Raw genomic sequence first — 23864 nt, 5'->3', positions numbered from 1 at the left:
GCAGATCATCTCTCCCTCCCGCTCTGGTGCAGTGGTACACAGTAGCCGGAAAGGGGTCGTTCATGAAAGAGAAGAAATATCCAAATTATCTTTTAAACATTAAAACATTAAAACATTAAAATATTAAAACATTAAAACATTAAAACATTAAAACATTAAAACATTAAAACATTAAAACATTAAAACATTAAAACATTAAAACATTAAAACATTAAAACATTAAAACATTAAAACATTAAAACATTAAAACATTAAAACATTAAAACATTAAAACATTAAAACATTAAAACATTAAAACATTAAAACATTAAAACATTAAAACATTAAAACATTAAAACATTAAAACATTAAAACATTAAAACATTAAAACATTAAAACATTAAAACATTAAAACATTAAAACATTAAAACATTAAAACATTAAAACATTAAAACATTAAAACATTAAAACATTAAAACATTAAAACATTAAAACATTAAAACATTAAAACATTAAAACATTAAAACATTAAAACATTAAAACATTAAAACATTAAAACATTAAAACATTAAAACATTAAAACATTAAAACATTAAAACATTAAAACATTAAAACATTAAAACATTAAAACATTAAAACATTAAAACATTAAAACATTAAAACATTAAAACATTAAAACATTAAACATTAAAACATTAAAACATTAAAACATTAAAACATTAAAACATTAAAACATTAAAACATTAAAACATTAAAACATTAAAACATTAAAACATTAAAACATTAAAACATTAAAACATTAAAACATTAAAACATTAAAACATTAAAACATTAAAACATTAAAACATTAAAACATTAAAACATTAAAACATTAAAACATTAAAACATTAAAACATTAAAACATTAAAACATTAAAACATTAAAACATTAAAACATTAAAACATTAAAACATTAAAACATTAAAACATTAAAACATTAAAACATTAAAACATTAAAACATTAAAACATTAAAACATTAAAACATTAAAACATTAAAATATTAAAATATTAAAACATTAAAACATTAAAATATTAAACATTAAAACATTAAAATATTAAACATTAATTCGACGGATATTGTAATTTTGGCAGCTGTCCATAGAAAAATAGTACATAAATATTTGAAAATTTAAATAAATTTTTTGATCGATTTGGTGTCTTCGACAAAGTTGTAGGTATTGGTGTTTGTTCCAAAAAATAACTTTTTTTTTCATTTTTCAATTTAATTTTTTAACATGTCTCAAAAGACAAAACGGTCAAAAAATTTGGCGTTTTTAGCATTTAACATAAGCTACTATGATTACAAACGGGATGGCATATATTTTGGATATTTTTACTTTGCTCGCTCAAAAACGTTATTTGTTAATAACATTTCATGAATAAACATGAGATTTTCTCACATTGTGACGTAAACGACAAAAAATCATAAATCGAAATTAATTTTATTAAAGTTAATATCTCCAAGCTGTGAACGTGATTTTTTTGCATGTAAATCCGAATGAAACAAATTCATTTATAAAAAAAACTTATTTTTTCACAAATAGTTACCCATTGAAGCTTTATTTGTTTGCTTTATTGTTATTATCTCTATAAAATTTCTTATAAGCAGAATGCATCAATTCGGTTTTTTTTTTTGTTTTTTTTTTTTTGCTTTAGTTGATGTTTTTCGGTGAGAAATGAAACAAAATTCTTCTTCGTTACGTTTCGGCCTACTTCTTGGTTTCGGCCAGTGGCCTGGCCTGGAAAAGTTTTTGTGTCTGAAGATGGCCGAAACCAAGAAGTAGGCCGAAACGTAACGAAGGAAGGAAGGCCCCCACAAAGTTTGAACCAAACCAAAAATATATTTTTTTAAATCAAACTCATTTGATGGAAAATTAATTAGGGTAAGTTTTTAATTGAGAACAAAATTTTTCATTTCGACAATTTCGAGTTTTTTTTAAACTTTTTAGGTTTTTTTTGGAGTGTAAGAATGTTCCACGGCAGACAATTACAAAAAAAAAGATTTTGAAAATAAAAGATTTGCTTGAAACTATCATTAGTTATTGCGATTTTACAAAGGGCAAACCCCTTATGTCTATATTTTTTTGTGATTGTCTGCTCCAAAACTTTGGAGAACATCTTTACACTCTAAAACAACAACCCTGTTAAGTTTAAAAAAAACGAAATTTAAAAATGAAAATTTTAATTTGAGTGAAAAAATGACTCTTCGGGGTTATTGCAGATTCGAAAAGTACATTAAATTTCCTTGAAATTCGTGATAAAAGACAAAAGTTACTCCTTCAAACAGAGTTTCACGCAAATTGAAATAGATATGGTGTGAGTTGGCAGAAAATGATCCAGATACTAGACAGATATGTATTTTTAACTTTACAGCCTTAGTGGTTATGACCAGGATAAGTGTTTTTTTTTAAAGAAACGCGTGAAATTATTGAAATTTAATACTTGAATATTATATTTAAAGCAATTTTTTGGGCAATTAGTTGTATTTCAAAAATAAATTCACGAAAACAAAAAAAAAACATCCAGTGATTTTTTGTTTTGGTTTTTTTTATTAACTGCTGGGTCTTTAAAATTTGTTGGCTAAAAACTAGTGAGATCAACAAAAACTTACGTTCATGAACTAAAACATTTGTCTCGGTAGAATGTATAACAATAAAAATATTTATAAAATGTATTTTAATGGATAATAGTTTTTTATGCATTCTGCGTATTTTTTTTTTAAATCCGTGTCAATCTTTAATAAATATCATTCTCAATTTAGCAATTTCTGAACGCCCCCTCCCTGCTCCAACAAAAGACCACCAGCACCAAGAACAAGAAAGTTGGACGCGGGGAGCGCGGGCTGATTTAATATTTAATTCCACCCCACATTGCCAAGTTTTCCCATCCTCCCTCCACCTCTTTGGAAAAAAAGGTAGAAGGTACGGGGGGAGACCTGTCAAAGTCCGGACAAGAAAGCTTACATCATATTACACAAAATATTTTTTTATGACTCAACCTGGAGCCCAGCCCAACCTTGGACTGGAGAGGGCTCGGAAGTGGAACACCCCGGTTGAGAAGGGGAAGGGAAGGGGGAAAAGGGTTGAAGGGAGCTGCCTGCCAGCGAGCTTCATACAATTAGCATTAAAAATAAAACCACAATCTTTCTTCGTCTTGGCGAGCGAGCGCGGGCGCGCGAACCGTTTTGTGCGATTTCGCGGTTGCGGGGTGGGTGACCCTATTGTTATGGAGAAGTTAATTGAAAGTTATTTTTTAAGAACAAATTAAGATTTATATCACTAAAATCATCTAAAAACGACAATTAAGCAATCGTTACTTAAAAAAACTTGATAAACAAAAACAATAACTTCAATAATAGGGTCACCCACCCTACTCCACGTATCAATTCCTTCCATTCAAAAAATTGCACCAGGGATAAGCTCTGGCATACGGGCGCAGAAGGCAAAAAAAAAGCTGCATTTTAGGTCGATTCTTGGCCTGCATTTTGCGGTGGCGACTGGCCAGCCGCGCTTTCGATGCAAATAAGCGGGGATTTATCACTCACTGACAGCCGAGGACCGACGAGGAGGCGGGGAAAGGTGGCTTTGCTCAAGTTGCAAAATTTGTGCAAAATAAAATGTATGAAAAATTCGTATTGACGTGGACTCGACGACAATGACGACGACGGCGGCGAAGAGATTGCGAGAGTTTATGCGTTTTTGTACCATAAATAAAAGATAAAGTTATTCAATCAGAATGTTTGGCATGGTAGAAGGGACAACATTCTTTGAGGCACAAATCATTGGATTAAATAATAAAGAAAAACTGAAATTAACCTACCAATAGTACCTTAGCAAAACGAAGTATCTTTTCACTTAAAAATTCTTTTATTTATTTTGTTTTCACTTAGCAGAAGCATTATTCAAAACCTCGGTGGAAATCAGGGAAATAAGAAAATAATGTTATACTGTTATTTTGATTAAACTTAAATTGTAATTTCATTGGAAACAAACATTCTATTTTATAGTTTTGTGTCCTTCCTCATTGACAAAATACTATAAAATGCAACGTAAAATGAACCTTTTAACTTTACCTCTAAAATCTAAAAACACCGACGAGTTTGAACAAAAAATATTTTATTCTGATGGATTCTTGAAAAAATCTTGTTGGCAATTCAACCGAAATCATTGGGTTTTCATAAATAATGTTTTGTGAGTTTTGACATTTTCAAATTCGATTTATTGAGTATATAAGGTTTTTTTTTCAAAATTACACAGTTTTCCATGTTTAAAAAGAGAGTAATTACATTTGAAGTTTCATGGATTACTTTAGAATGTGAGTAGTTCTTGAAAATTATTAGATTAGCTTAATAGTTTTCCATTTTTTAGTTGGTTCGGCCATTAGGACGAAGCCAATATTTTTTCAAAGTGTTGGTTTGTTCGGGAGGGGAAGAAATAACAAAAAAAGGAAAAATATTTTAAATGCATTCAGTTGAGTCCAGTTTTTCTGCATTCTTAAGCTGTCAAAAATATAAGACTTAACAAAAAAGATAGCATTTTTTTTTTGCTGTTTTGTACGTTCAAAATTTATTGAAAATAATATTTTAATAAACCCAAACATGCCTAAAAATGGTTCTAGAGGCAGGGGAATTCATTTTGCATTGATTTCAGTTGATTTATGTAAGGTTCCATAGATTTTTTTTTTTGAGGATTTATATTTTCTTGTACCTTGATTTTATGAGCAGATTTCTAAAAAAAAACTTTGAAAAAAATTTTTGCAACAGCCTTAGAAGATCTTTTGTATTTTGAAATAATGCCTTTCCCATTTAAAATAATGCTTAAATTCAGTTGTATTTACAAAAAATATTAATATATTCTTTTTCAAATGTACTCCTAAGACTGTTGCAACTTTTAATTAGTTTTTGTCAAAATCGGCTCGAAAAATCAGTTTTAAGCATGTTCAGATTTTTTCCAAAATCTTTAGAATTTAAGTAAATTTAGAATTTACGGTACCGTAAAACAATTTTTTAGATTTTTTTTTGTCTGAGCTCACATTTTTGACATTTTTCATGGAATTTGCGAAACTTTAAGAAAAAATATTTTCATGGGTTAAAACTACGAAAAACTGGCCAAAACTGGCCTTTAAAAAATGTATTCCACATATATTTTTGATAATTCCTGGAAAGTGTAAGCAAAACCCTAAGTATTCTCTAAAAAAATTGAAGGGTTACTTGTCAGAGCATACAAAAACAAAGATTTAAAAAAAACTTAATGAAAAAATACTTCTCTAGATTACCGCAGATTCGAAAAGAACATTAAATTTCACACAAAAAAGCAAACCTTTTAATCTTTGACAGTTGAGTTACGAGAAATGGCAGTGTTTTTATAATCATTTTTCAACTTTTTGTGGAAACTTCGTTTTTTCGAAATTTTGATAAGATAAAACTCTTTGAAAAACATGTATTAGCACCAATTTAACTAAATTAAAAGAGTCCTACCGTCAAACCATCAGAATATATTGAAAAATATCCCATAAAGCAATGAAACCGACGAGAGGTTGGGGCCATTTTTTCCAATTTCGTGTAAGTTGGCGGATAATTACCCATTTTGCTTTTTGTTCATTGAAATGAGATTTTACATAAAAATAATGGGATCATTTGGAATTAAACCTAACTTTAACTACAAACCCGAACTTTTTAACTTTAAACTTACAATTTGAACTACTAAAAATTGTACAAGGATTTGTTTTGATTGTGTTTCAATCAGCTGATTATGAATTGTCAAAGTATCATTCCGACTTCCGATTCTATTTCATTTTATAGATAAACTCATAGTGGCCTTCCTTAACCATATAGAATCTTTTTTGAAAATTTCAGAACAATCGCATCATTTGATTCAAAACCTTTCGTTTTGCATGATAGCAAGCTAACATTTAGAAAAAAATACAGATTTTTTGGCACTTAAATTAACTTAACAATAACATCCAAGATAGCTGAAAATTAATTTACTGACAAACATGTCAGTTCACAAACATAAGCTAGTTATAAATAATTGCAAAATGCTAGAAATTTAACTATGAAATTTAACAAGATTTTTTTTGAAATAAGATTTAAACTATCTTAAATATTATTGATAAAAAAAATAAATGTTAGGTAAATTTTTGAAAGATTGTCACTGTGACACTTGTGATATTTATATACACTGTAGGAGCCGGTCTTCTTCTGGATATAATTATTCAAACCAGTTGAAGATTTTTTTAGTTTATGTTTATTATTGAAAACATTTTTTTTAAATGAATAGGAAATGGAAAACTTTAAGGCCAAAAACAGGAAATACTGAAACAATAAAATCAATGACGAAATCGATATTTTCTGATTGTGCTACGATATGATAAGAAATGATAGATTAAAGTTAAATATTAGATTAATACCTTTCACCATATGGTCAGAAGAGCTAATTCCAGCCCGATACCGTTTCGCTCAATGTAAGTCACACCAACTTCACCCACGAGGCAAGCCTCATCAGCTCTTGGCCATTCCTTCCTTTTCCCCTCGAACCGTAACGAGGACACCACCCTGGAAAACCTCCCCCCACCTCCTCCCTTAGCCAAAGAGCCCCAATTGAAACAACACGTCCCATTATTGTTGGAGGATCTGAGAGAAAGAAGCAAAAAAAAAAAGCTCAGAAAAAAGCAGGCCGTGTGCATCGTCGTGTTTTCTGGTGTCGAAAGCACTAAATGACTTCTGGTTCTCGGTACTCGGTACGTACCAGAGGGGCCTTGTGGGAGCCGCTTCCCTATGGTGGCAGTAGGCCATGCCTCTGGAATCCGCTGGATGATGGCCACGACCACGACGGCGACGCCAACTACGATGCATTCTGAATACGCGATTGGAAGATCAAACGCCGGGTTAATTTGCACTGGGGGTTCAAGTGTTGGTATTTTTTTAAAGATTTTTTTTTGTAAATCCAATTTTAATAAAAATGTTGTTCAAAACGTCTTAGTTGATATATCATATTTAGAGATCATGAAAAATTATTTATTCAAAACATCTTAAATTCATCAATTAGGGACCATCCATAAACCACGTGGACACTTTAGGGGGGGGGGGGGGGGGTATGGCGATTGTCCACGATCCATACAAAAAAGTTTTTTTTTGTATGGACAATTGTCCACGAAGGGGGGGGGGGGGTAAAAGATTCACAAAAAAGTGTCCACGTGGTTTATGGATGGTCCCTTACTAGATTTGTAGATTGTAGCCAAGTTTCTGATTTCATAAAACTATCCCGAACCACAATTCCGAGTGCCCTCGCTCAACTATGGAAAACAGGAAAAAATGATTCTTTATGAGGTGCAATATCGACGAAGTGCCCCGAAGAAGGATGACACACAGAAGGAAAAGGGGAAAAAAGCATGGCACGATGATGGCGCTCTCAAAATGCTGTGCTTTTATGCTAAGCATGTTAGGGTGGTACAATTGATTTTGTTAAACGTAACGTAAATTATGTTATTCTCCATGTTAACCATTTTTTTGTTAAATTGAAAATTCTACATGCAAACAAGAGTTTTTTGCGCTCTTCAAGCTTCAAGCTTCAAGCTTCAAGCTTCAAGCTTCAAGCTTCAAGCTAGCTTCAAGCTTCAAGCTTCAAGCTTCAAACTTCAAGCTTCAAGCTTCAAGCTTCAAGCTTCAAGCTTCAAGCTTCAAGCTTCAAGCTTCAAGCTTCAAGCTTCAAGCTTCAAGCTTCAAGCTTCAAGCTTCAAGCTTCAAGCTTCAAGCTTCAAGCTTCAAGCTTCAAGCTTCAAGCTTCAAGCTTCAAGCTTCAAGCTTCAAGCTTCAAGCTTCAAGCTTCAAGCTTCAAGCTTCAAGCTTCAAGCTTCAAGCTTCAAGCTTCAAGCTTCAAGCTTCAAGCTTCAAGCTTCAAGCTTCAAGCTTCAAGCTTCAAGCTTCAAGCTTCAAGCTTCAAGCTTCAAGCTTCAAGCTTCAAGCTTCAAGCTTCAAGCTTCAAGCTTCAAGCTTCAAGCTTCAAGCTTCAAGCTTCAAGCTTCAAGCTTCAAGCTTGTTTTTGTTTTTGTTTTTGTTTTTGTTTTTGTTTTTGTTTTTGTTTTTGTTTTTGTTTTTGTTTTTGTTTTTGTTTTTGTTTTTGTTTTTGTTTTTGTTTTTGTTTTTGTTTTTGTTTTTGTTTTTGTTTTTGTTTTTGTTTTTGTTTTTGTTTTTGTTTTTGTTTTTGTTTTTGTTTTTGTTTTTGTTTTGGTTTTTGTTTTTGTTTTTGTTTTTGTTTTTGTTTTTGTTTTTGTTTTTGTTTTTGTTTTTGTTTTTGTTTTTGTTTTTGTTTTTGTTTTTGTTTTTGTTTTTGTTTTTGTTTTTGTTTTTGTTTTTGTTTTTGTTTTTGTTTTTGTTTTTGTTTTTGTTTTTGTTTTTGTTTTTGTTTTTGTTTTTGTTTTTGTTTTTGTTTTTGTTTTTGTTTTTGTTTTTGTTTTTGTTTTTGTTTTTGTTTTTGTTTTTGTTTTTGTTTTTGTTTTTGTTTTTGTTTTTGTTTTTGTTTTTGTTTTTGTTTTTGTTTTTGTTTTTGTTTTTGTTTTTGTTTTTGTTTTTGTTTTTGTTTTTGTTTTTGTTTTTGTTTTTGTTTTTGTTTTTGTTTTTGTTTTTGTTTTTGTTTTTGTTTTTGTTTTTGTTTTTGTTTTTGTTTTTGTTTTTGTTTTTGTTTTTGTTTTTGTTTTTGTTTTTGTTTTTGTTTTTGTTTTTGTTTTTGTTTTTGTTTTTGTTTTTGTTTTTGTTTTTGTTTTTGTTTTTGTTTTTGTTTTTGTTTTTGTTTTTGTTTTTGTTTTTGTTTTTGTTTTTGTTTTTGTTTTTGTTTTTGTTTTTGTTTTTGTGTTTGTTTTTGTTTTTGTTTTTGTTTTTGTTTTTGTTTTTGTGTTTGTTTTTGTTTTTGTTTTTGTTTTTGTTTTTGTTTTTGTTTTTGTTTTTGTTTTTGTTTTTGTTTTTGTTTTTGTTTTTGTTTTTGTTTTTGTTTTTGTTTTTGTTTTTGTTTTTGTTTTTGTTTTTGTTTTTGTTTTTGTCTTTGTTTTTGTTTTTGTTTTTGTTTTTGTTTTTGTTTTTGTTTTTGTTTTTGTTTTTGTTTTTGTTTTTGTTTTTGTTTTTGTTTTTGTTTTTGTTTTTGTTTTTGTTTTTGTTTTTGTTTTTGTTTTTGTTTTTGTTTTTGTTTTTGTTTTTGTTTTTGTTTTTGTTTTTGTTTTTGTTTTTGTTTTTGTTTTTGTTTTTGTTTTTGTTTTTGTTTTTGTTTTTGTTTTTGTTTTTGTTTTTGTTTTTGTTTTTGTTTTTGTTTTTGTTTTTGTTTTTGTTTTTGTTTTTGTTTTTGTTTTTGTTTTTGTTTTTGTTTTTGTTTTTGTTTTTGTTTTTGTTTTTGTTTTTGTTTTTGTTTTTGTTTTTGTTTTTGTTTTTGTTTTTGTTTTTGTTTTTGTTTTTGTTTTTGTTTTTGTTTTTGTTTTTGTTTTTGTTTTTGTTTTTGTTTTTGTTTTTGTTTTTGTTTTTGTTTTTGTTTTTGTTTTTGTTTTTGTTTTTGTTTTTGTTTTTGTTTTTGTTTTTGTTTTTGTTTTTGTTTTTGTTTTTGTTTTTGTGGTTTTTCAATGATCCACCCTAGTTAAGCCACTTTCAGACTTTAACTTTTTTTTGTTGTGTTGTTTTTTTTTGTGAGAATCGGCGGCGTTTATGCTCGATTGGCCGGTAACAATAACAACACAACCAGCTCTGGTTGGCTGGTTTAGATGGTTCGTTGGCTGACAGCACTGTACTGCACCTCAACGGGAGGATGTCGACCATGAATAGAGTCATTCAGAATTGTTTTGTTGTCGTTCGTGGAGGTGGACAGTGGCGGCGTCGGCATGAAAGGGTGTTTGTCGTGACCGGTCGAAAGAATCACCTACTTTTTTCCTATGCTTTTATGGTTTAGGAGTTTTGCTTTGGATTTCTGTTGGTGGAGGTGGTTTCAAAGGGAAGCTTTGTTTATTTACTTGATTTCTTTGAATTGACGACTATCTTACAAACAATTAACCCAAAAATTTACATTCCAATAAAACTGTAATTAAGCACATTGCTTGAATTACCTGTTATTTTCCCAGTACAAATTAACCAAAAATTATCGGAAATGTTTATCAAGGCCACATTAAAACCGAACCATAAAAGGTAGCTCAGTCACCGATATCCCAAAACCGCAGCAACAGCAGCAAAAATGCACTTTTATAATTTATGTACTTTCCCTTTGATAATTCGTAAAGATCAGATCCCCATCAGTTGGATGGCCATTTCGGCCAGAAATTGCCTCCGACAGTTATAACTGTTGTGCTCGGGCTAATGTCATAAACCGCTCAAAAACGGCGTCCACTTTGGTCCAAGCAGCATCATCACGCCGTCATCATCTCAATCATCATCATTGGCTGATGCTGACCGAGGTAAGATGATCCCCATCAGGAAGACCCCACCCTCCCCTACGGAGGTAGAATATCTCTGATCGTGCAAGTGCAAGTGCAACATCACTCACTCAGCTCGAGCCCAAGACTAGTGTTCATCAACGAACCACCACCGACGACCGTGTTGGAATGTTGTTGTTGGTAACTGAAACTACTCGACGGAGTGGAGGGATCATTGTGGATGCTGTGGTGATGGCTTCTGCAGACTTTCTCGAGGCGTAAAGATTTTCGGGGGCAGATAAAATGGGGCATCAAGCGTCAACCTGGCTTTCCGGTGAGGTCCACAGCGTGGACATTCCTAATTGTTGAAAGAACTGTAATAAATGAGTTATTTATTTAGAATCGATTAAATTTTGTTAAGAAAGAAAATGTTTATCTCAGAATTACAAGTAATTTTTTTTACTAATTTAAATTTTTGTTTTTGTGAGAAATTCATCAAACATAAAACAAACGATAACCCTTCTAGTTGACTCCATCCTAATACTGCCTAGTGAATTTACCGGTGCAGCAGAAGCAATTTGATCAAGCGTGATTTGAATATAAATCTTCCATTTATGACGGCCGTAAAACAGATCTCGTTTTTTCGGTGTTTTTTCCGTTGTTTCCAAACAGCTTCCACAAAAATCATACGCGCGATTCCAATCCACACTCACTCACCGTGGCATGATACACACATAAAGCGACCGTGTTGTGAAAGATAATAAAATTATTTTCAAAACAAAACGCCTCGAGCGCTTTTCAAACAAATATTTTCGGAGTGAGTGAATGAGTGCAGGGCCAACTCTCTAAACAGCCAATCTGGCTCAAATCTGATCCCTGCTGCTGTTGTCTGGTTCTGATGATGATGCTGCTGGCTTAGTCGAGAAGAACATAAATATGTGAGCTCTCTTTGGAAGATTTTTTTTCTTCTGATTTTGCTTCTTCAAAACATAAATATTTGCTCAAAGTTACTTTACTTGGGCTTTGGGTTGTTGCCGGGTTCGAAGACACAAATAGACTCACAAACGAACGGAACCGACAATAATCAACGGCAATGTGTACTGGGAGGGAGGAGAGGAAGAGGAAAACTCAATTAATCATAATCGTTTGTAAACTACCGTTTCGTTTTACATCCATTTGAGTCAAAATAAAAATAGTTACTCGAGCGGGGGCTTAAACAGCTGAACAAGTGGATTGCTGGATTGTCATTGCATAGCAATCGATGCACGTCAAACTGAATATGTCTCCGTGATTACCGACCCATATGAGGCTCCGGAAATTGTCAACTTGAGATTGATGATACTTAAAAAGAGTCATAAAAAATATTCATTCGTAAATTAGGGTTCCAGGTTGAAAGTCTAATTTATGGAAAAATCACAATCGAAAAATAAATTTGTAATTCGTAATACCTCAATGAATTCATTGATTTGTTATTTTAGTGAACTCAAAAAATAAGCGAGGCTAATGTTTGTGAAAAAATAAATAGCACATCTCTCAAGAATTTTTTTTTGTAAATTTATTTTTTTAATCAACTTTCTGAAACTTTCTGTGTGCCTTCTCTATAAACAAGAAAGCCATTTACATCATTAGTTTGTTCATTTATTTCAAATTGTTTTGTTACGTTTTTTCCTTCAGTAGATTTCCTCGATTCCTTAAGCACCCGCAAACTCTGTTCGCAGTTTTTAATCAACCAGCTGTTGAAAGGTAGTCCACATCTCAGCTTAGGATAGTAACTACACGCATGTAATGCTTAAACATCGAAAAAATAAAATCAAATGAAATTAGTTTTTTCAAATAAGTTTGCATACAGTTTGAGCAGATGTCGTTTTCCGGTTAAAAAAAAGACAATTAAAATATTCAAAATCTCTATTTTGAGAACGGATTTTCGGACCATTTTGGTGTTTTTGGCAAATTTGTAAACTTAAGACCTTTAAGAAAATAAATTGATTCAGTCTAAAAATTACTTGCTTTTCTATTTCATCTTTTTATGATTGGATTTTGGAAACACAGAAAAAAATGATGGTAATATTCATCAGGAAATGGTGACAGAGTTTATGTCAATAAAAAAAATATTAATTTTACACCAGAAAATGATGAATTTTCATCAGTTTTTGATGAATATTCATCAGGTTCACATTTTTTTATTTAAGGGGTTACATACATGTAGAAAATCACAATATTTCATATTACAGAAAACTTATTAAATCAACTTAAAAGATGATTTTCAAACACTCCTGAAAGCTTCATGAAGGTATTTCATGATTAAACTGAGTTAGAGACGATTTAAGCTCAGAGTTTTGCCATGCGCAAAGCAAACTGTATAACTTTCTGAGCGTTTTTCTCTGAACACCAAATTAATTTACGGGTGCCACGATATCTCGAGATGGGACGGACCAATAGGGCTGAAATTTTGGGTGAAGACTCCCAAGACATATTCCGTGTGCATGACGAAGCCCGATTTTGAAATTTTGAATTTTCAAAAAATACAAAAATAAAAAAATGGCGATTTTTGATATGAAAAACAGAAAAATATTTATATCTTTTTTTAAATAAACTTTTTGAAAATCGGCCTTCGTCATGCACACGAGACCGGTTTAACGAGTCTTCACCAAAATTTTGAGCCGATTTGGTCGAAGCAATGTTGAGATATCGTGGCACCCGTTTTTTGAAACTGCTAACTTAAAATAGCTATATCTCGGCAAAGCTACAACCAAATGTCTTCAAATTTGTTTTGCTAATAGGTGAAAAGTAATATTTTAATGCCCTGAAAACAGATTTTAAAAAAAGTTTAAGTTTGTGCTCAAACCCACCTCTGACATTTTTGCCGATTTACATATATGTAACCCCTTAATATTACTCAAAAAATTGGTAATATTCAACCTACCAAATTTTCAACATTCCAAAATTCAACTTTTTTCTCTGTGTATGTTCTGATAACAAAAAAATGCATCTTTTGGTCAAGTCAGTAAAAAAAATGTAATTTTCGAAGAAAGTGGAGAAAAAAGTGAAAATCCTGTTTGACTTAATTGTTAGATGTTAAATCAAATTTACAATTGAAAAGTACTTTACATAAAATTTGATATCGTGCATCGTTTTCAAGTTATAGAAACGTTAAAATTATTTTTTTTATTGAAAACGTGACTTTTTTAAATGAAGAAGCTTGACCATCTCTAACGAATGATTTTTTTTTTTTTAAGATCAGATAATTTCCAACAAATTTGCTAAAAGATATTGAAGATTTGACCTATTGTTGCTGAGAAACTGCCTCTGAAAGAAAAGTAAAACAAGAAAAAAATAGTTTTACAACATCACCAAAATAGCGTCGATTTTTATGTAAATATTACTCTCCGAATATGCGTCCGATTTCCAATGTCAAAACAAAAAATTTTCTTTCTAAAAATATGAATTTAAATTTTTTAAATTGATCATTACTTTTTTAAATGCAAAAAAAAATATTTTTGCCCATATCATGTATAGGTTAAAACCTAGTTAACACATTTTTAAGAAATTGTCTGAACTTTTCGAAAAAAATATATTCAGAGATGGTCAAGCTTAGTCAATGGTCATGACTTCTACAGGTAAAAAAGTCGCGCTATAACAAAAAATACATTTTAAGTAGCTTTAACTTGAAAACTATATATATTAACTCTTTTATGCGCAATTTTTCTGAGAATTTTTATTTTTCCTGTGTGTTTTAGGAGGTCATTTTGAGCAAATTTTGTTCTACGAAAAAAATGCTTCTCTTGTTTCATTTCAGTATTTAAATTTGCATTAATCTTGTTCAGTTTCTGTTTGTTTATGGTGGTATTTTTGCCTTTTTAGTTTTTTCATGTATTTAAATCAATTTTTAATGTTTTGCTTGTTTTCACATTTTCTACTACAGAGTGATACCATTATCATTAAAATTGTAAAAAAGAGCGTAGAGGCATTATCTTGTACACTACAAAAATAGCTGAATACTGAGTTTCACATAAATTATACCCAGTCAAAGTTTAAGGGGTCAATTACAAATACATTTTTTAAAACATCGGCTACAACCAAATTTGAATGATTCTTCTTTCATATGCTGAAATTGGTTAAAAATATATTTTTAATGAATTTTAAGATCGTAGCCTACCTTGAGGCGGGGTTGTATTGTAGAGGGTTGAGTACTTTTTGATGATTTAATTTAAAATAAAATTAAAAGTTTATTATTTTTTTCTTATTTGAATTTGAGCCAATTAGCTTGAAAGATGCATTTTTTTTATTTAAACTTTTTCCACGATTTAAAAAAAAATCATGATTTCACACTTAGGAGACCCGGGAGGTGGAGTCTTGTCGCAAAAAGAACGATACACGCCTGTGGATCCGTTGACCAAACCGCAAGGTTTAAAAGGGCCACATTATAAGGTGTTACGTCGATTCCGTTTTTCCATGATTTTTTTACAGAAAATTGGTAACACTGACAAAAGTACTTTGACCAAACAGTGCCATTTTGTTATATTAAAAACTGAGATTAAAAAAAAAGGTAATTTTGCATTCCTAAATATCTGATAAAAAAAAGTCCAATTTGAATACGGATAATGTTTTTTAGCGTGTAGCTATTCGTTCTGAAATGTCTTTTGCAACGTTGCCGGAGACACCAAACCAATTTGAAAATCCATTCTCGAGGTATAGATTTTTAAATATTTTAAAAGCCTTTTTGTATAGACCGCTGCCAAAATTGTCTGGAGACTCATAGGGGAGATGGGGGTGAGACGGTCACCCTATGGGAAAGCTAATTAAAAACAAAATAAATACTTTTTTATCCTTTAGCGTAGTTAAACTTTTCCATGAACATCTTTTTTATAGAAATGATCGGAATCGACATCGACAGACTCTTGAATTTATTTAAAAATATGTGATTTTGAGGCTTTTCCGCATTCAGGGGTAAGACAGCCAATGATTTTTGGAACTTAGATAACTAAAGGAAAAATACATCAAAATGGATACTTGTATCCGATACTTCTACAACTTTGCCAAAGAGGGTATGGTGCTAACTTGCTCCTGAAAGAAGATATAGCGTCCTCAAAAGTCGTCTGAAACGTTATTTTTGAGCAAAAAACTCGTTTTAGACGATTTTTGAACACGCTGTATCTTTTTTTAGGGGCAAGCTAGCACCACACGGAGAAAAAAGAGTTCTCAAAATCGTGAAAAAGCGTTCATGAAATTCGGAACCACGAACAAAATGTTCAAATATCATGGTACGATTTTGAAAAACGTACCATGAAATTTGAACACTTTGTTCGTGGTTCCGAATTTCATGAACGCTTGTTCACGATTTTGAGAACTCTTTTTTCTCCGTGCATACTCATTTCGGAAAAGTTGTAGAGAACATTCCGGAGCATCCCAATATGATTCCGGTTATGATATAGCACGAAACGGAAATTTTATAAATATCAAAATCCAAAAAAATGGTTTTCCCCATACAAATTCATATGGAAAATTGAATCGCTTTGCGCAAAGTGAGGACAAAACCAATCGCCCCCAAACTTTGGGGAGTTGTTTAGGGTCCCAAAAGGAATTTGAAAAAGTGCTGTGCTCCCTAAATTTGGACAACTTTATTTTTTTTTCATACAATTACACCCTAATATGTCATATGTGCATAGATTTAGCTACCGTGTTGAAGATCATTTTGGGGAAGAATCTTTTAAGTCAAAATACCTAAGATCCTTGCACACTGAATCAATTTTCAAAACATTTGCTCAATCTTGAGAGAATTGATCATATAAATCAATTACAATGTTGTGAAATTATTCACCTAATTGGCTGATCACAATATGATTACCAACAATACCTGAAATAAATCATAAAAATTATGGTGCAAAACCGCGCCACCCCGAAATGCACCCTTACCTGATCACCAATAAGGTTGCACCGAAACTTCTCCTCTCCTAACTAAGTTAAAGACTGGTGCTGCAACACACTGCTGCCCCTAATCAGCACCTCGGCATCTCGCATTTTTATTCACCATCAAACATCGTAAAGCTTGGTTCTCGCCAAAACCTTTATTGTGCCCTCGCGTTGATATTTAATTTTTCCGTTCACGAGCGCGATCTCTCCACCTTGGTCGGTGGTTGGGAACTCGGCCACGCTCGCACTGCACTTTGAGTCGGGTTGCTGTTTAGCGTGTAATTTGTCCATTTACCTGGCCGATAAATCATTATCGATAATTCCCCCCTCCCTTCGGCCTCGTTTCTCCGGTTGGGGGTGGAAATCTACCGTTTTGGATCTGTGTGCAAAAGTGCGATGATTGCGGTGTGGCGGTCGCTTAAAAAGGCACGTCGAACCCATGGACCATCCGCATCTTGAAACCAACCTTCCCCTTCCTCGCTTTTAATGGGCTTAGAACGCGCGAAAATATTGACGCTTGATGGCGTGGAAAACGGCTGATTACCTGACTCGGCCGTCACTTTGAGCCACAAAATGCACGGTTGAAAGTTGTTGGTCAAGTTTTCGTCCAACATGCTTCTGTTTTAGGTAAGTTTTTCTAACCGTGCAACAAGGTACAGGAACAACACTGGCAGTGGTGCAACTTGAACTCAACGCTCGAAGGCACTGTGTCATTAGAGTAAATCTTCTGTGAGAGAGGTGCCAGGCGATCAGGTTGGCACACTCTGAGTAGAGTTTAAAGAGAGTAATCGTAATTTTCTAGAAGAAAGACCAGAGACGTCGTTTAAAGTCGCTCTTCTTAATTTTTTTGTTTAGGTTTGGTTGAAATTTGATTGAGCCAATTCACATAATTATTTATCAAAATTTCGTGAACGAGCTAATATTTAACATCAAAAGAATGTTGTATTTTTTTCAAATCAATAATAATTATTATTCGCTGGATAAATTGTTTTTTTTTCATATCTACGTTAAAAAAATATTCATAAAATCAAACGATAAAAAAACATTGTCCGCGCTCCATACAAAAAAGTATTTTTTGTATGGACAAATGTCCTCCTTAGAGGGGGTCTGATTTCTAAAGTTTTCACATTTTTTGATTTTAATAATTGCAGGAGGTGGATCTAAACTTTACAAGGAAATACAGACGCTCATAATATTTACAACTTTTAGTCCTTTTATTTGCGCATATCATGCGCATAATGTTTGTTTCTGATAGTATTTTTGCCTTTTTAGAAGATTTCATATTTTTACAGTGACTTTTCAATGTTTTGCTTGTGTTTCATTTTGTTTTCTGGTTTATACCATTATCATTTAAATTGTAAAAAAGCGTAGAGACATGGTCTGGTACACTACAAAAATTACTGCATACTCATTATCACATAAAATATAAGAAATGTTTATGAAAAACACAGCCAAAGTTGACCCCTAAAAAATACATTTTTAAAAACATTGGCAACAACCAAATTTCAATATATCATATTTCCAATGATTTTTAAAGTTTAAAAATTGGGTTATAATTGATTTTTGACAAATTTTAAGAGCTGACGGTACAGGGTTGAGTAGTTTTTTATTATAATTTATGGTTTTAAATATTTCTCCACGTTTTTCAAAAATGATTAAAAATTCGATAAAAAAATCAATGATTTTTGATTTTTTTTTCATGATTTTAGATTTTTTCGGAAAACTGGCAACACTGCCATAGCTCAAAAGATAACATTTTTGTTATACAGTCCAGACCCGCGGAATTGCAGACGCTAATAATATTTACAATTGGGTCCTCAAATTCAGCCTAAATGGTGGTAGCTTATTTTTCTGAGTACAGTTCAGTCTCGATTATCTGAAGCCTCGATTATCCGAAGTTTCGATGATCGGAAGGTTTGTATGAGACTTCGATTAATCAAATCATGAACAAAAAAACCTTTTTATTTTTGTATTTTTTAATTTCTTTTTTAACATCAAATTCGAATTCTGCGGCCCAATTTTAGTCAAATTTGTATGGTTGACTGCCAGCTAAATTTAAACATGCATTTTTAAAAATTCCAAAAAAAGATTTGAAAAAGTTGGTTGTGTCGATCATGGCCGTTCATCGTCACCCACGAGAGACCCAAATGACGAAACAAAGAGAAATAAAAAAATAACTTTTTTTCGCAAAATCGCGATTACTCGTGATTTTTTTAAGTAAACCCCTTATGTTTATATATCAACATTTTTAAAATTGTCTGCTCTTCAACTTTGTGGGACATTGTTACACTCTTTAAAAAAAGCAAAGTTAGAAAAAACACGAAATTTGAAAATGAAAATTTTTGTTCTAAATGAAAAAATTGCCCTTCTGGGTCCCTTTGACACCAAATTTCCATCTCATCACCGTTTCAGGCTGCAAATTATTGAAAAACACCTCTTTTTTCGCATGTTCAAAACTGGAAGGGGTCGTAACGCCCTTCCGTCCCGAGATATCAAAAAACGGCCCTCAGATTCGTGATCAGGGACAAAAGTTACCCTTTAGGACAAAGTTTCAGGCAAATCAAAGAGGGGTTGGGGCAACTTTTCCCGATTTCGTTTGAGTTGGTAGAGAATTACCCAATTGTAATTGTAATTGTAATTGTAATTGTAATTGTAATTGTAATTGTAATTGTAATTGTAATTGTAATTGTAATTGTAATTGTAATTGTAATTGTAATTGTAATTGTAATTGTAATTGTAATTGTAATTGTAATTGTAATTGTAATTGTAATTGTAATTGTAATTGTAATTGTAATTGTAATTGTAATTGTAATTGTAATTGTAATTGTAATTGTAATTGTAATTGTAATTGTAATTGTAATTGTAATTGTAATTGTAATTGTAATTGTAATTGTAATTGTAATTGTAATTGTAATTGTAATTGTAATTGTAATTGTAATTGTAATTGTAATTGTAATTGTAATTGTAATTGTAATTGTAATTGTAATTGTAATTGTAATTGTAATTGTAATTGTAATTGTAATTGTAATTGTAATTGTAATTGTAATTGTAATTGTAATTGTAATTGTAATTGTAATTGTAATTGTAATTGTAATTGTAATTGTAATTGTAATTGTAATTGTAATTGTAATTGTAATTGTAATTGTAATTGTAATTGTAATTGTAATTGTAATTGTAATTGTAATTGTAATTGTAATTGTAATTGTAATTGTAATTGTAATTGTAATTGTAATTGTAATTGTAATTGTAATTGTAATTGTAATTGTAATTGTAATTGTAATTGTAATTGTAATTTTAATTGTAATTGTAATTGTAATTGTAATTGTAATTGTAATTGTAATTGTAATTGTAATTGTAATTGTAATTGTAATTGTAATTGTAATTGTAATTGTAATTGTAATTGTAATTGTAATTGTAATTGTAATTGTAATTGTAATTGTAATTGTAATTGTAATTGAAATTGAAATTGTAATTGTAATTGTAATTGTAATTGTAATTGTAATTGTAATTGTAATTGTAATTGTAATTGTAATTGTAATTGTAATTGTAATTGTAATTGTAATTGTAATTGTAATTGTAATTGTAATTGTAATTGTAATTGTAATTGTAATTGTAATTGTAATTGTAATTGTAATTGTAATTGTAATTGTAATTGTAATTGTAATTGTAATTGTAATTGTAATTGTAATTGTAATTGTAATTGTAATTGTAATTGTAATTGTAATTGTAATTGTAATTGTAATTGTAATTGTAATTGTAATTGTAATTGTAATTGTAATTGTAATTGTAATTGTAATTGTAATTGTAATTGTAATTGTAATTGTAATTGTAATTGTAATTGTAATTGTAATTGTAATTGTAATTGTAATTGTAATTGTAATTGTAATTGTAATTGTAATTGTAATTGTAATTGTAATTGTAATTGTAATTGTAATTGTAATTGTAATTGTAATTGTAATTGTAATTGTAATTGTAATTGTAATTGTAATTGTAATTGTAATTGTAATTGTAATTGTAATTGTAATTGTAATTGTAATTGTAATTGTAATTGTAATTGTAATTGTAATTGTAATTGTAATTGTAATTGTAATTGTAATTGTAATTGTAATTGTAATTGTAATTGTAATTGTAATTGTAATTGTAATTGTAATTGTAATTGTAATTGTAATTGTAATTGTAATTGTAATTGTAATTGTAATTGTAATTGTAATTGTAATTGTAATTGTAATTGTAATTGTAATTGAAATTGAAATTGTAATTGTAATTGTAATTGTAATTGTAATTGTAATTGTAATTGTAATTGTAATTGTAATTGTAATTGTAATTGTAATTGTAATTGTAATTGTAATTGTAATTGTAATTGTAATTGTAAGTGTAATTGTAATTGTAATTGTAATTGTAAGTGTAATTGTAATTGTAATTGTAATTGTAATTTAATTAAAAATAAATCTGAAATTGCAAAAAATAAATGTTTTTGATATGAAGCACAACATGATAAAACATGACAAAACCAGTCAAAACAATCCAAATCAATGGTTGAATTGTAGACTTTGCCTGAAAATTAATTTCATATCGAGATTATAAGCTTGACTTGAGTGTCAAAACATAACACTTCAGTAAACTGCAGCGTGTTTTTACAGTTTTCTTTATTATAAATCAAATGATTTACAATCAAACCGCATTTTTTTACAAAATCAAATTAAATTCCCTCACTTCCTTCAACCCCACACCTACGCCCCTGGGTCCACTTTTGCAATCCTACCTGAACCCTGGTCCTTCTTGCTGCGTTACGGTCTCGTTGCGCGCTAACGACGATCGCAGTCTTGTCTCGTCATCACGCCATCCCCGACGACGATCCTTTGCAAGCCTCTAAACTAGCTCTCGCCACTAGAGAGGGTTGTGATCATTATCAGCTCGGGGTGTAATGCAAAATTGCAATCGGTTGAAGCGGTTTGTTCTCTCCGCGTGCGACATGGGGATAACTGGGCAAAGTGTTTGACCTTTTTGCATTTTAAGTGATATTGAATGGTTTCAAAGTGGCTTATTGGTGGGTTATGATCATAATTTTATTTCCATTCAAGAATTACTTTCAATTGTAGAGGTTATCCACTTTGTGAAATACGTCACATCCAAAAACATTGAGTAATGCGACTTATCTGTGCCAATTTCTTCTTCAATTGGAATTGCCGTGAACAATAAACCACGAAGGTACCAGCTGTTTCCATTGTGTATCGCCAAACCAGTGCCAATATCAAATAGCTCCGGTCCAGTGCCGTTTTTAGCACCAGCACAAAAAGTCTGCTTGTCTCTGAAAAGTTCTCTAAACTCGACGTGATCCTCGACGCAGTCAGTTTTTGACGCGATTGGCATTGCGATACCTTGAAGTTTATCACCACGATTATACCCTCCAAATGACACCACAAAGCCGCTTTGCTTGAGGATCTTATCTGATGGAGACTCCACTTGCCACAGACAAATAGGTTGCACATGCTTGGTAAACTGGAGACGACCCTTCAGCTTGAATATTGCGAAACTTATTGGATTTGTTCGGTTTCCAGTGTAGGGAAATGCTGCTTGAATGGGCATTTCTTGCGTCCAACCGTCAGATTCCCCAATGGCTGGATGACCAAAGCGAATTCTGAGATCTGCTGGAGCTTCTTTGTAGAGAAAATAACCTAGCATTGTTGTTATTACATACTGGTTAGTCAAAATAGTTACTCCAAAGACTTCAGTTCTATTCAATTCAATTTTGATTGAACTCCAATTTTCACTGTACAGAGTTCCATGCCAAGGCCATCTAGCACGTACGGATCCGTCCTGACGTTGACCACACACGTCATCTGAATAAAAATAACATTTGTTCAGTTAAATATCTTCAAAACAATCAAACATTACTCACGCAAGGAATCGTCCTCGAATATCTGCTCAGTGGTCTGTTTGATCCAAGGAAGATACGTTTTAACGTTGGTGAATGCTCCGTACCCATCACTTCGACATGACCCGTCAAAGTTCCCCGCTGCAATAGAAACGATCCCCACCAAGGACCAGTAACATCCCCCCAAAGTACAGCGCTGAATAACCAGTCCTCCTCCGCTGTCTCCATTACAGACACTTGTCCCGTTCTGATGTCCCGCACAAATCATTCCGGAATCCAAAACTCCTCCATAAACGTCTCGATCACTCGCCAGGCAATCGATGTGGCTGATGATGGGCATGCTGGCAGCCTTCAACATATCCGGTAGATCACCATCCTCAGTCCTTCCCCAGCCCACGACCATTCCGGAATCCCTCCCAGACACCTCCAAAGAGTTCAAACATATCGGCTGGATGTAATCCGAATATCCTACGCTGCTCGTCAACTCCAACAGAGCAATGTCGTTCCTCAAACCAGCCCATTGACCCTCCGAAGTCACGCTATGAATCTCGTACACCGAGTGTTGCTGAACGTTTGGTCCGGCCAGCCGCCTATTGTGCGATCCCATTGACACAATCAGACGCCTCGGATTAATCACGTAATAATCCTCACTTTTCGTACAGTGAGCCGCAGTCAGCACGTAACTGCGACTGATTAAGCTACCACCACAGGCGTATTCTGTCACAGTACGGGACTTCTTATGGAACAGTGCCACGTGCCACGGAAATTGTCCTGGGTAGGTGTTGTATCCACTCGTGATCAGCTCTCTGGTTTTGATCTTTTGAAGTCCACATGTTTTTGCAAATGAACTATTTCCTGTCCAGAAAATTAAAGCTACTAGTATTGAGATTAATCGCATTCTAGACGATGTAAACTAGGCAAAAGTAATCGAGCTACTGCTGGGATGTTATGAATTGTACATTGCTCAATCTTAAACCACTTCTTGTTTTTATTTGGGGGAATTCCTGTCCATCGCATTAAGCTGAGAAAAAAAAAACAAAAACTTTTTGCTGATAATACAGAGCAACACTGATTGAAGCTTCAAGGTGAGTCATGCGAGATTATTAAATAAATATATTTGTAGGGATGCACTTTGATCTATTCTATTCTATCCTGTTCCTCAGAATGCCATTCAGATGAAATCCATTCTCAAAATGAGCCATTCGCCTGAATAAACCATTTCCTATAAATGATAAATGTTTTTTAGAGCGTCCAATTCACCTCCGTGTACGCACGAGTGCAAGCAGCAGTCAAGTGCTCAGTGCTCCATCGTTTTTTCGAAATTTTTCGCCGTAATTTACCGTGATTAGCCGCGAGTTTGCTCCAGCAGCATGCCAAGGGCCGGCCGTGGCCGTGGCAGTTCGAGTGCGGCCTCGAAAAACCCGCGAAGTTCGTCTACCGGCCGTGTGCAAAAAGGTAAACAAACCAACGCCGTGTCGACCGCCATCGCGCAGGGGAGCGTGAGCGCAGAAGGCATCGACAAAAAGTTACTACATCCCGGTTATGTTCCGAGATCACCAGTGCGAACCCGTTCCGGTACCTCCGGTGCCACGACCAGTGGCACATCAACATCCGCCAACATCCCCATCAGGAACGAGTTCCAGATGCTGAGCGACGATGAAGAAAACAACAACACCGACGG

The 23864-nt window shown here is 32.3% G+C and overlaps 1 protein-coding gene across 1 annotated transcript; it reads right to left on the bottom strand.

Moving 5' to 3' along the window:
* Positions 1-21358: 21358 nt before the first annotated feature.
* Positions 21359-23105, bottom strand: LOC120417899 (serine protease 53-like). Its single transcript, XM_039580126.2, has 2 exons — positions 22208-23105; positions 21359-22148 (listed from the first exon to the last, which is right to left on the bottom strand). Exons 1-2 carry the CDS (start codon positions 23079-23081, stop codon positions 21385-21387), a joined length of 1638 nt encoding a protein of 545 aa, XP_039436060.2. The 5' UTR covers positions 23082-23105; the 3' UTR covers positions 21359-21384.
* Positions 23106-23864: the final 759 nt, after the last annotated feature.

The sequence above is a fragment of the Culex pipiens genome, chromosome 2 (assembly GCF_016801865.2).
Source record: "Culex pipiens pallens isolate TS chromosome 2, TS_CPP_V2, whole genome shotgun sequence".
Taxonomy (NCBI): domain Eukaryota; kingdom Metazoa; phylum Arthropoda; class Insecta; order Diptera; family Culicidae; genus Culex; species Culex pipiens.
The sequence above is the reverse complement of the archived record's forward strand: the minus strand, read 5'-3'. Positions and strand labels throughout refer to the sequence as shown.

What these genes read in the sequence shown, in the direction of transcription:
- LOC120417899 (XM_039580126.2), bottom strand. Translation starts at nt 23,081, where the DNA reads ATGCGATTAATCTCAATACTAGTAGCTTTAATTTTCTGGACAGGAAAT. An exon ending in ATTCGAGGACGATTCCTTGC is followed by an intron (nt 22,149 to 22,207) that starts GTGAGTAATGTT and finishes ATTTTTATTCAG; the next exon opens with ATGACGTGTGTGGTCAACGT.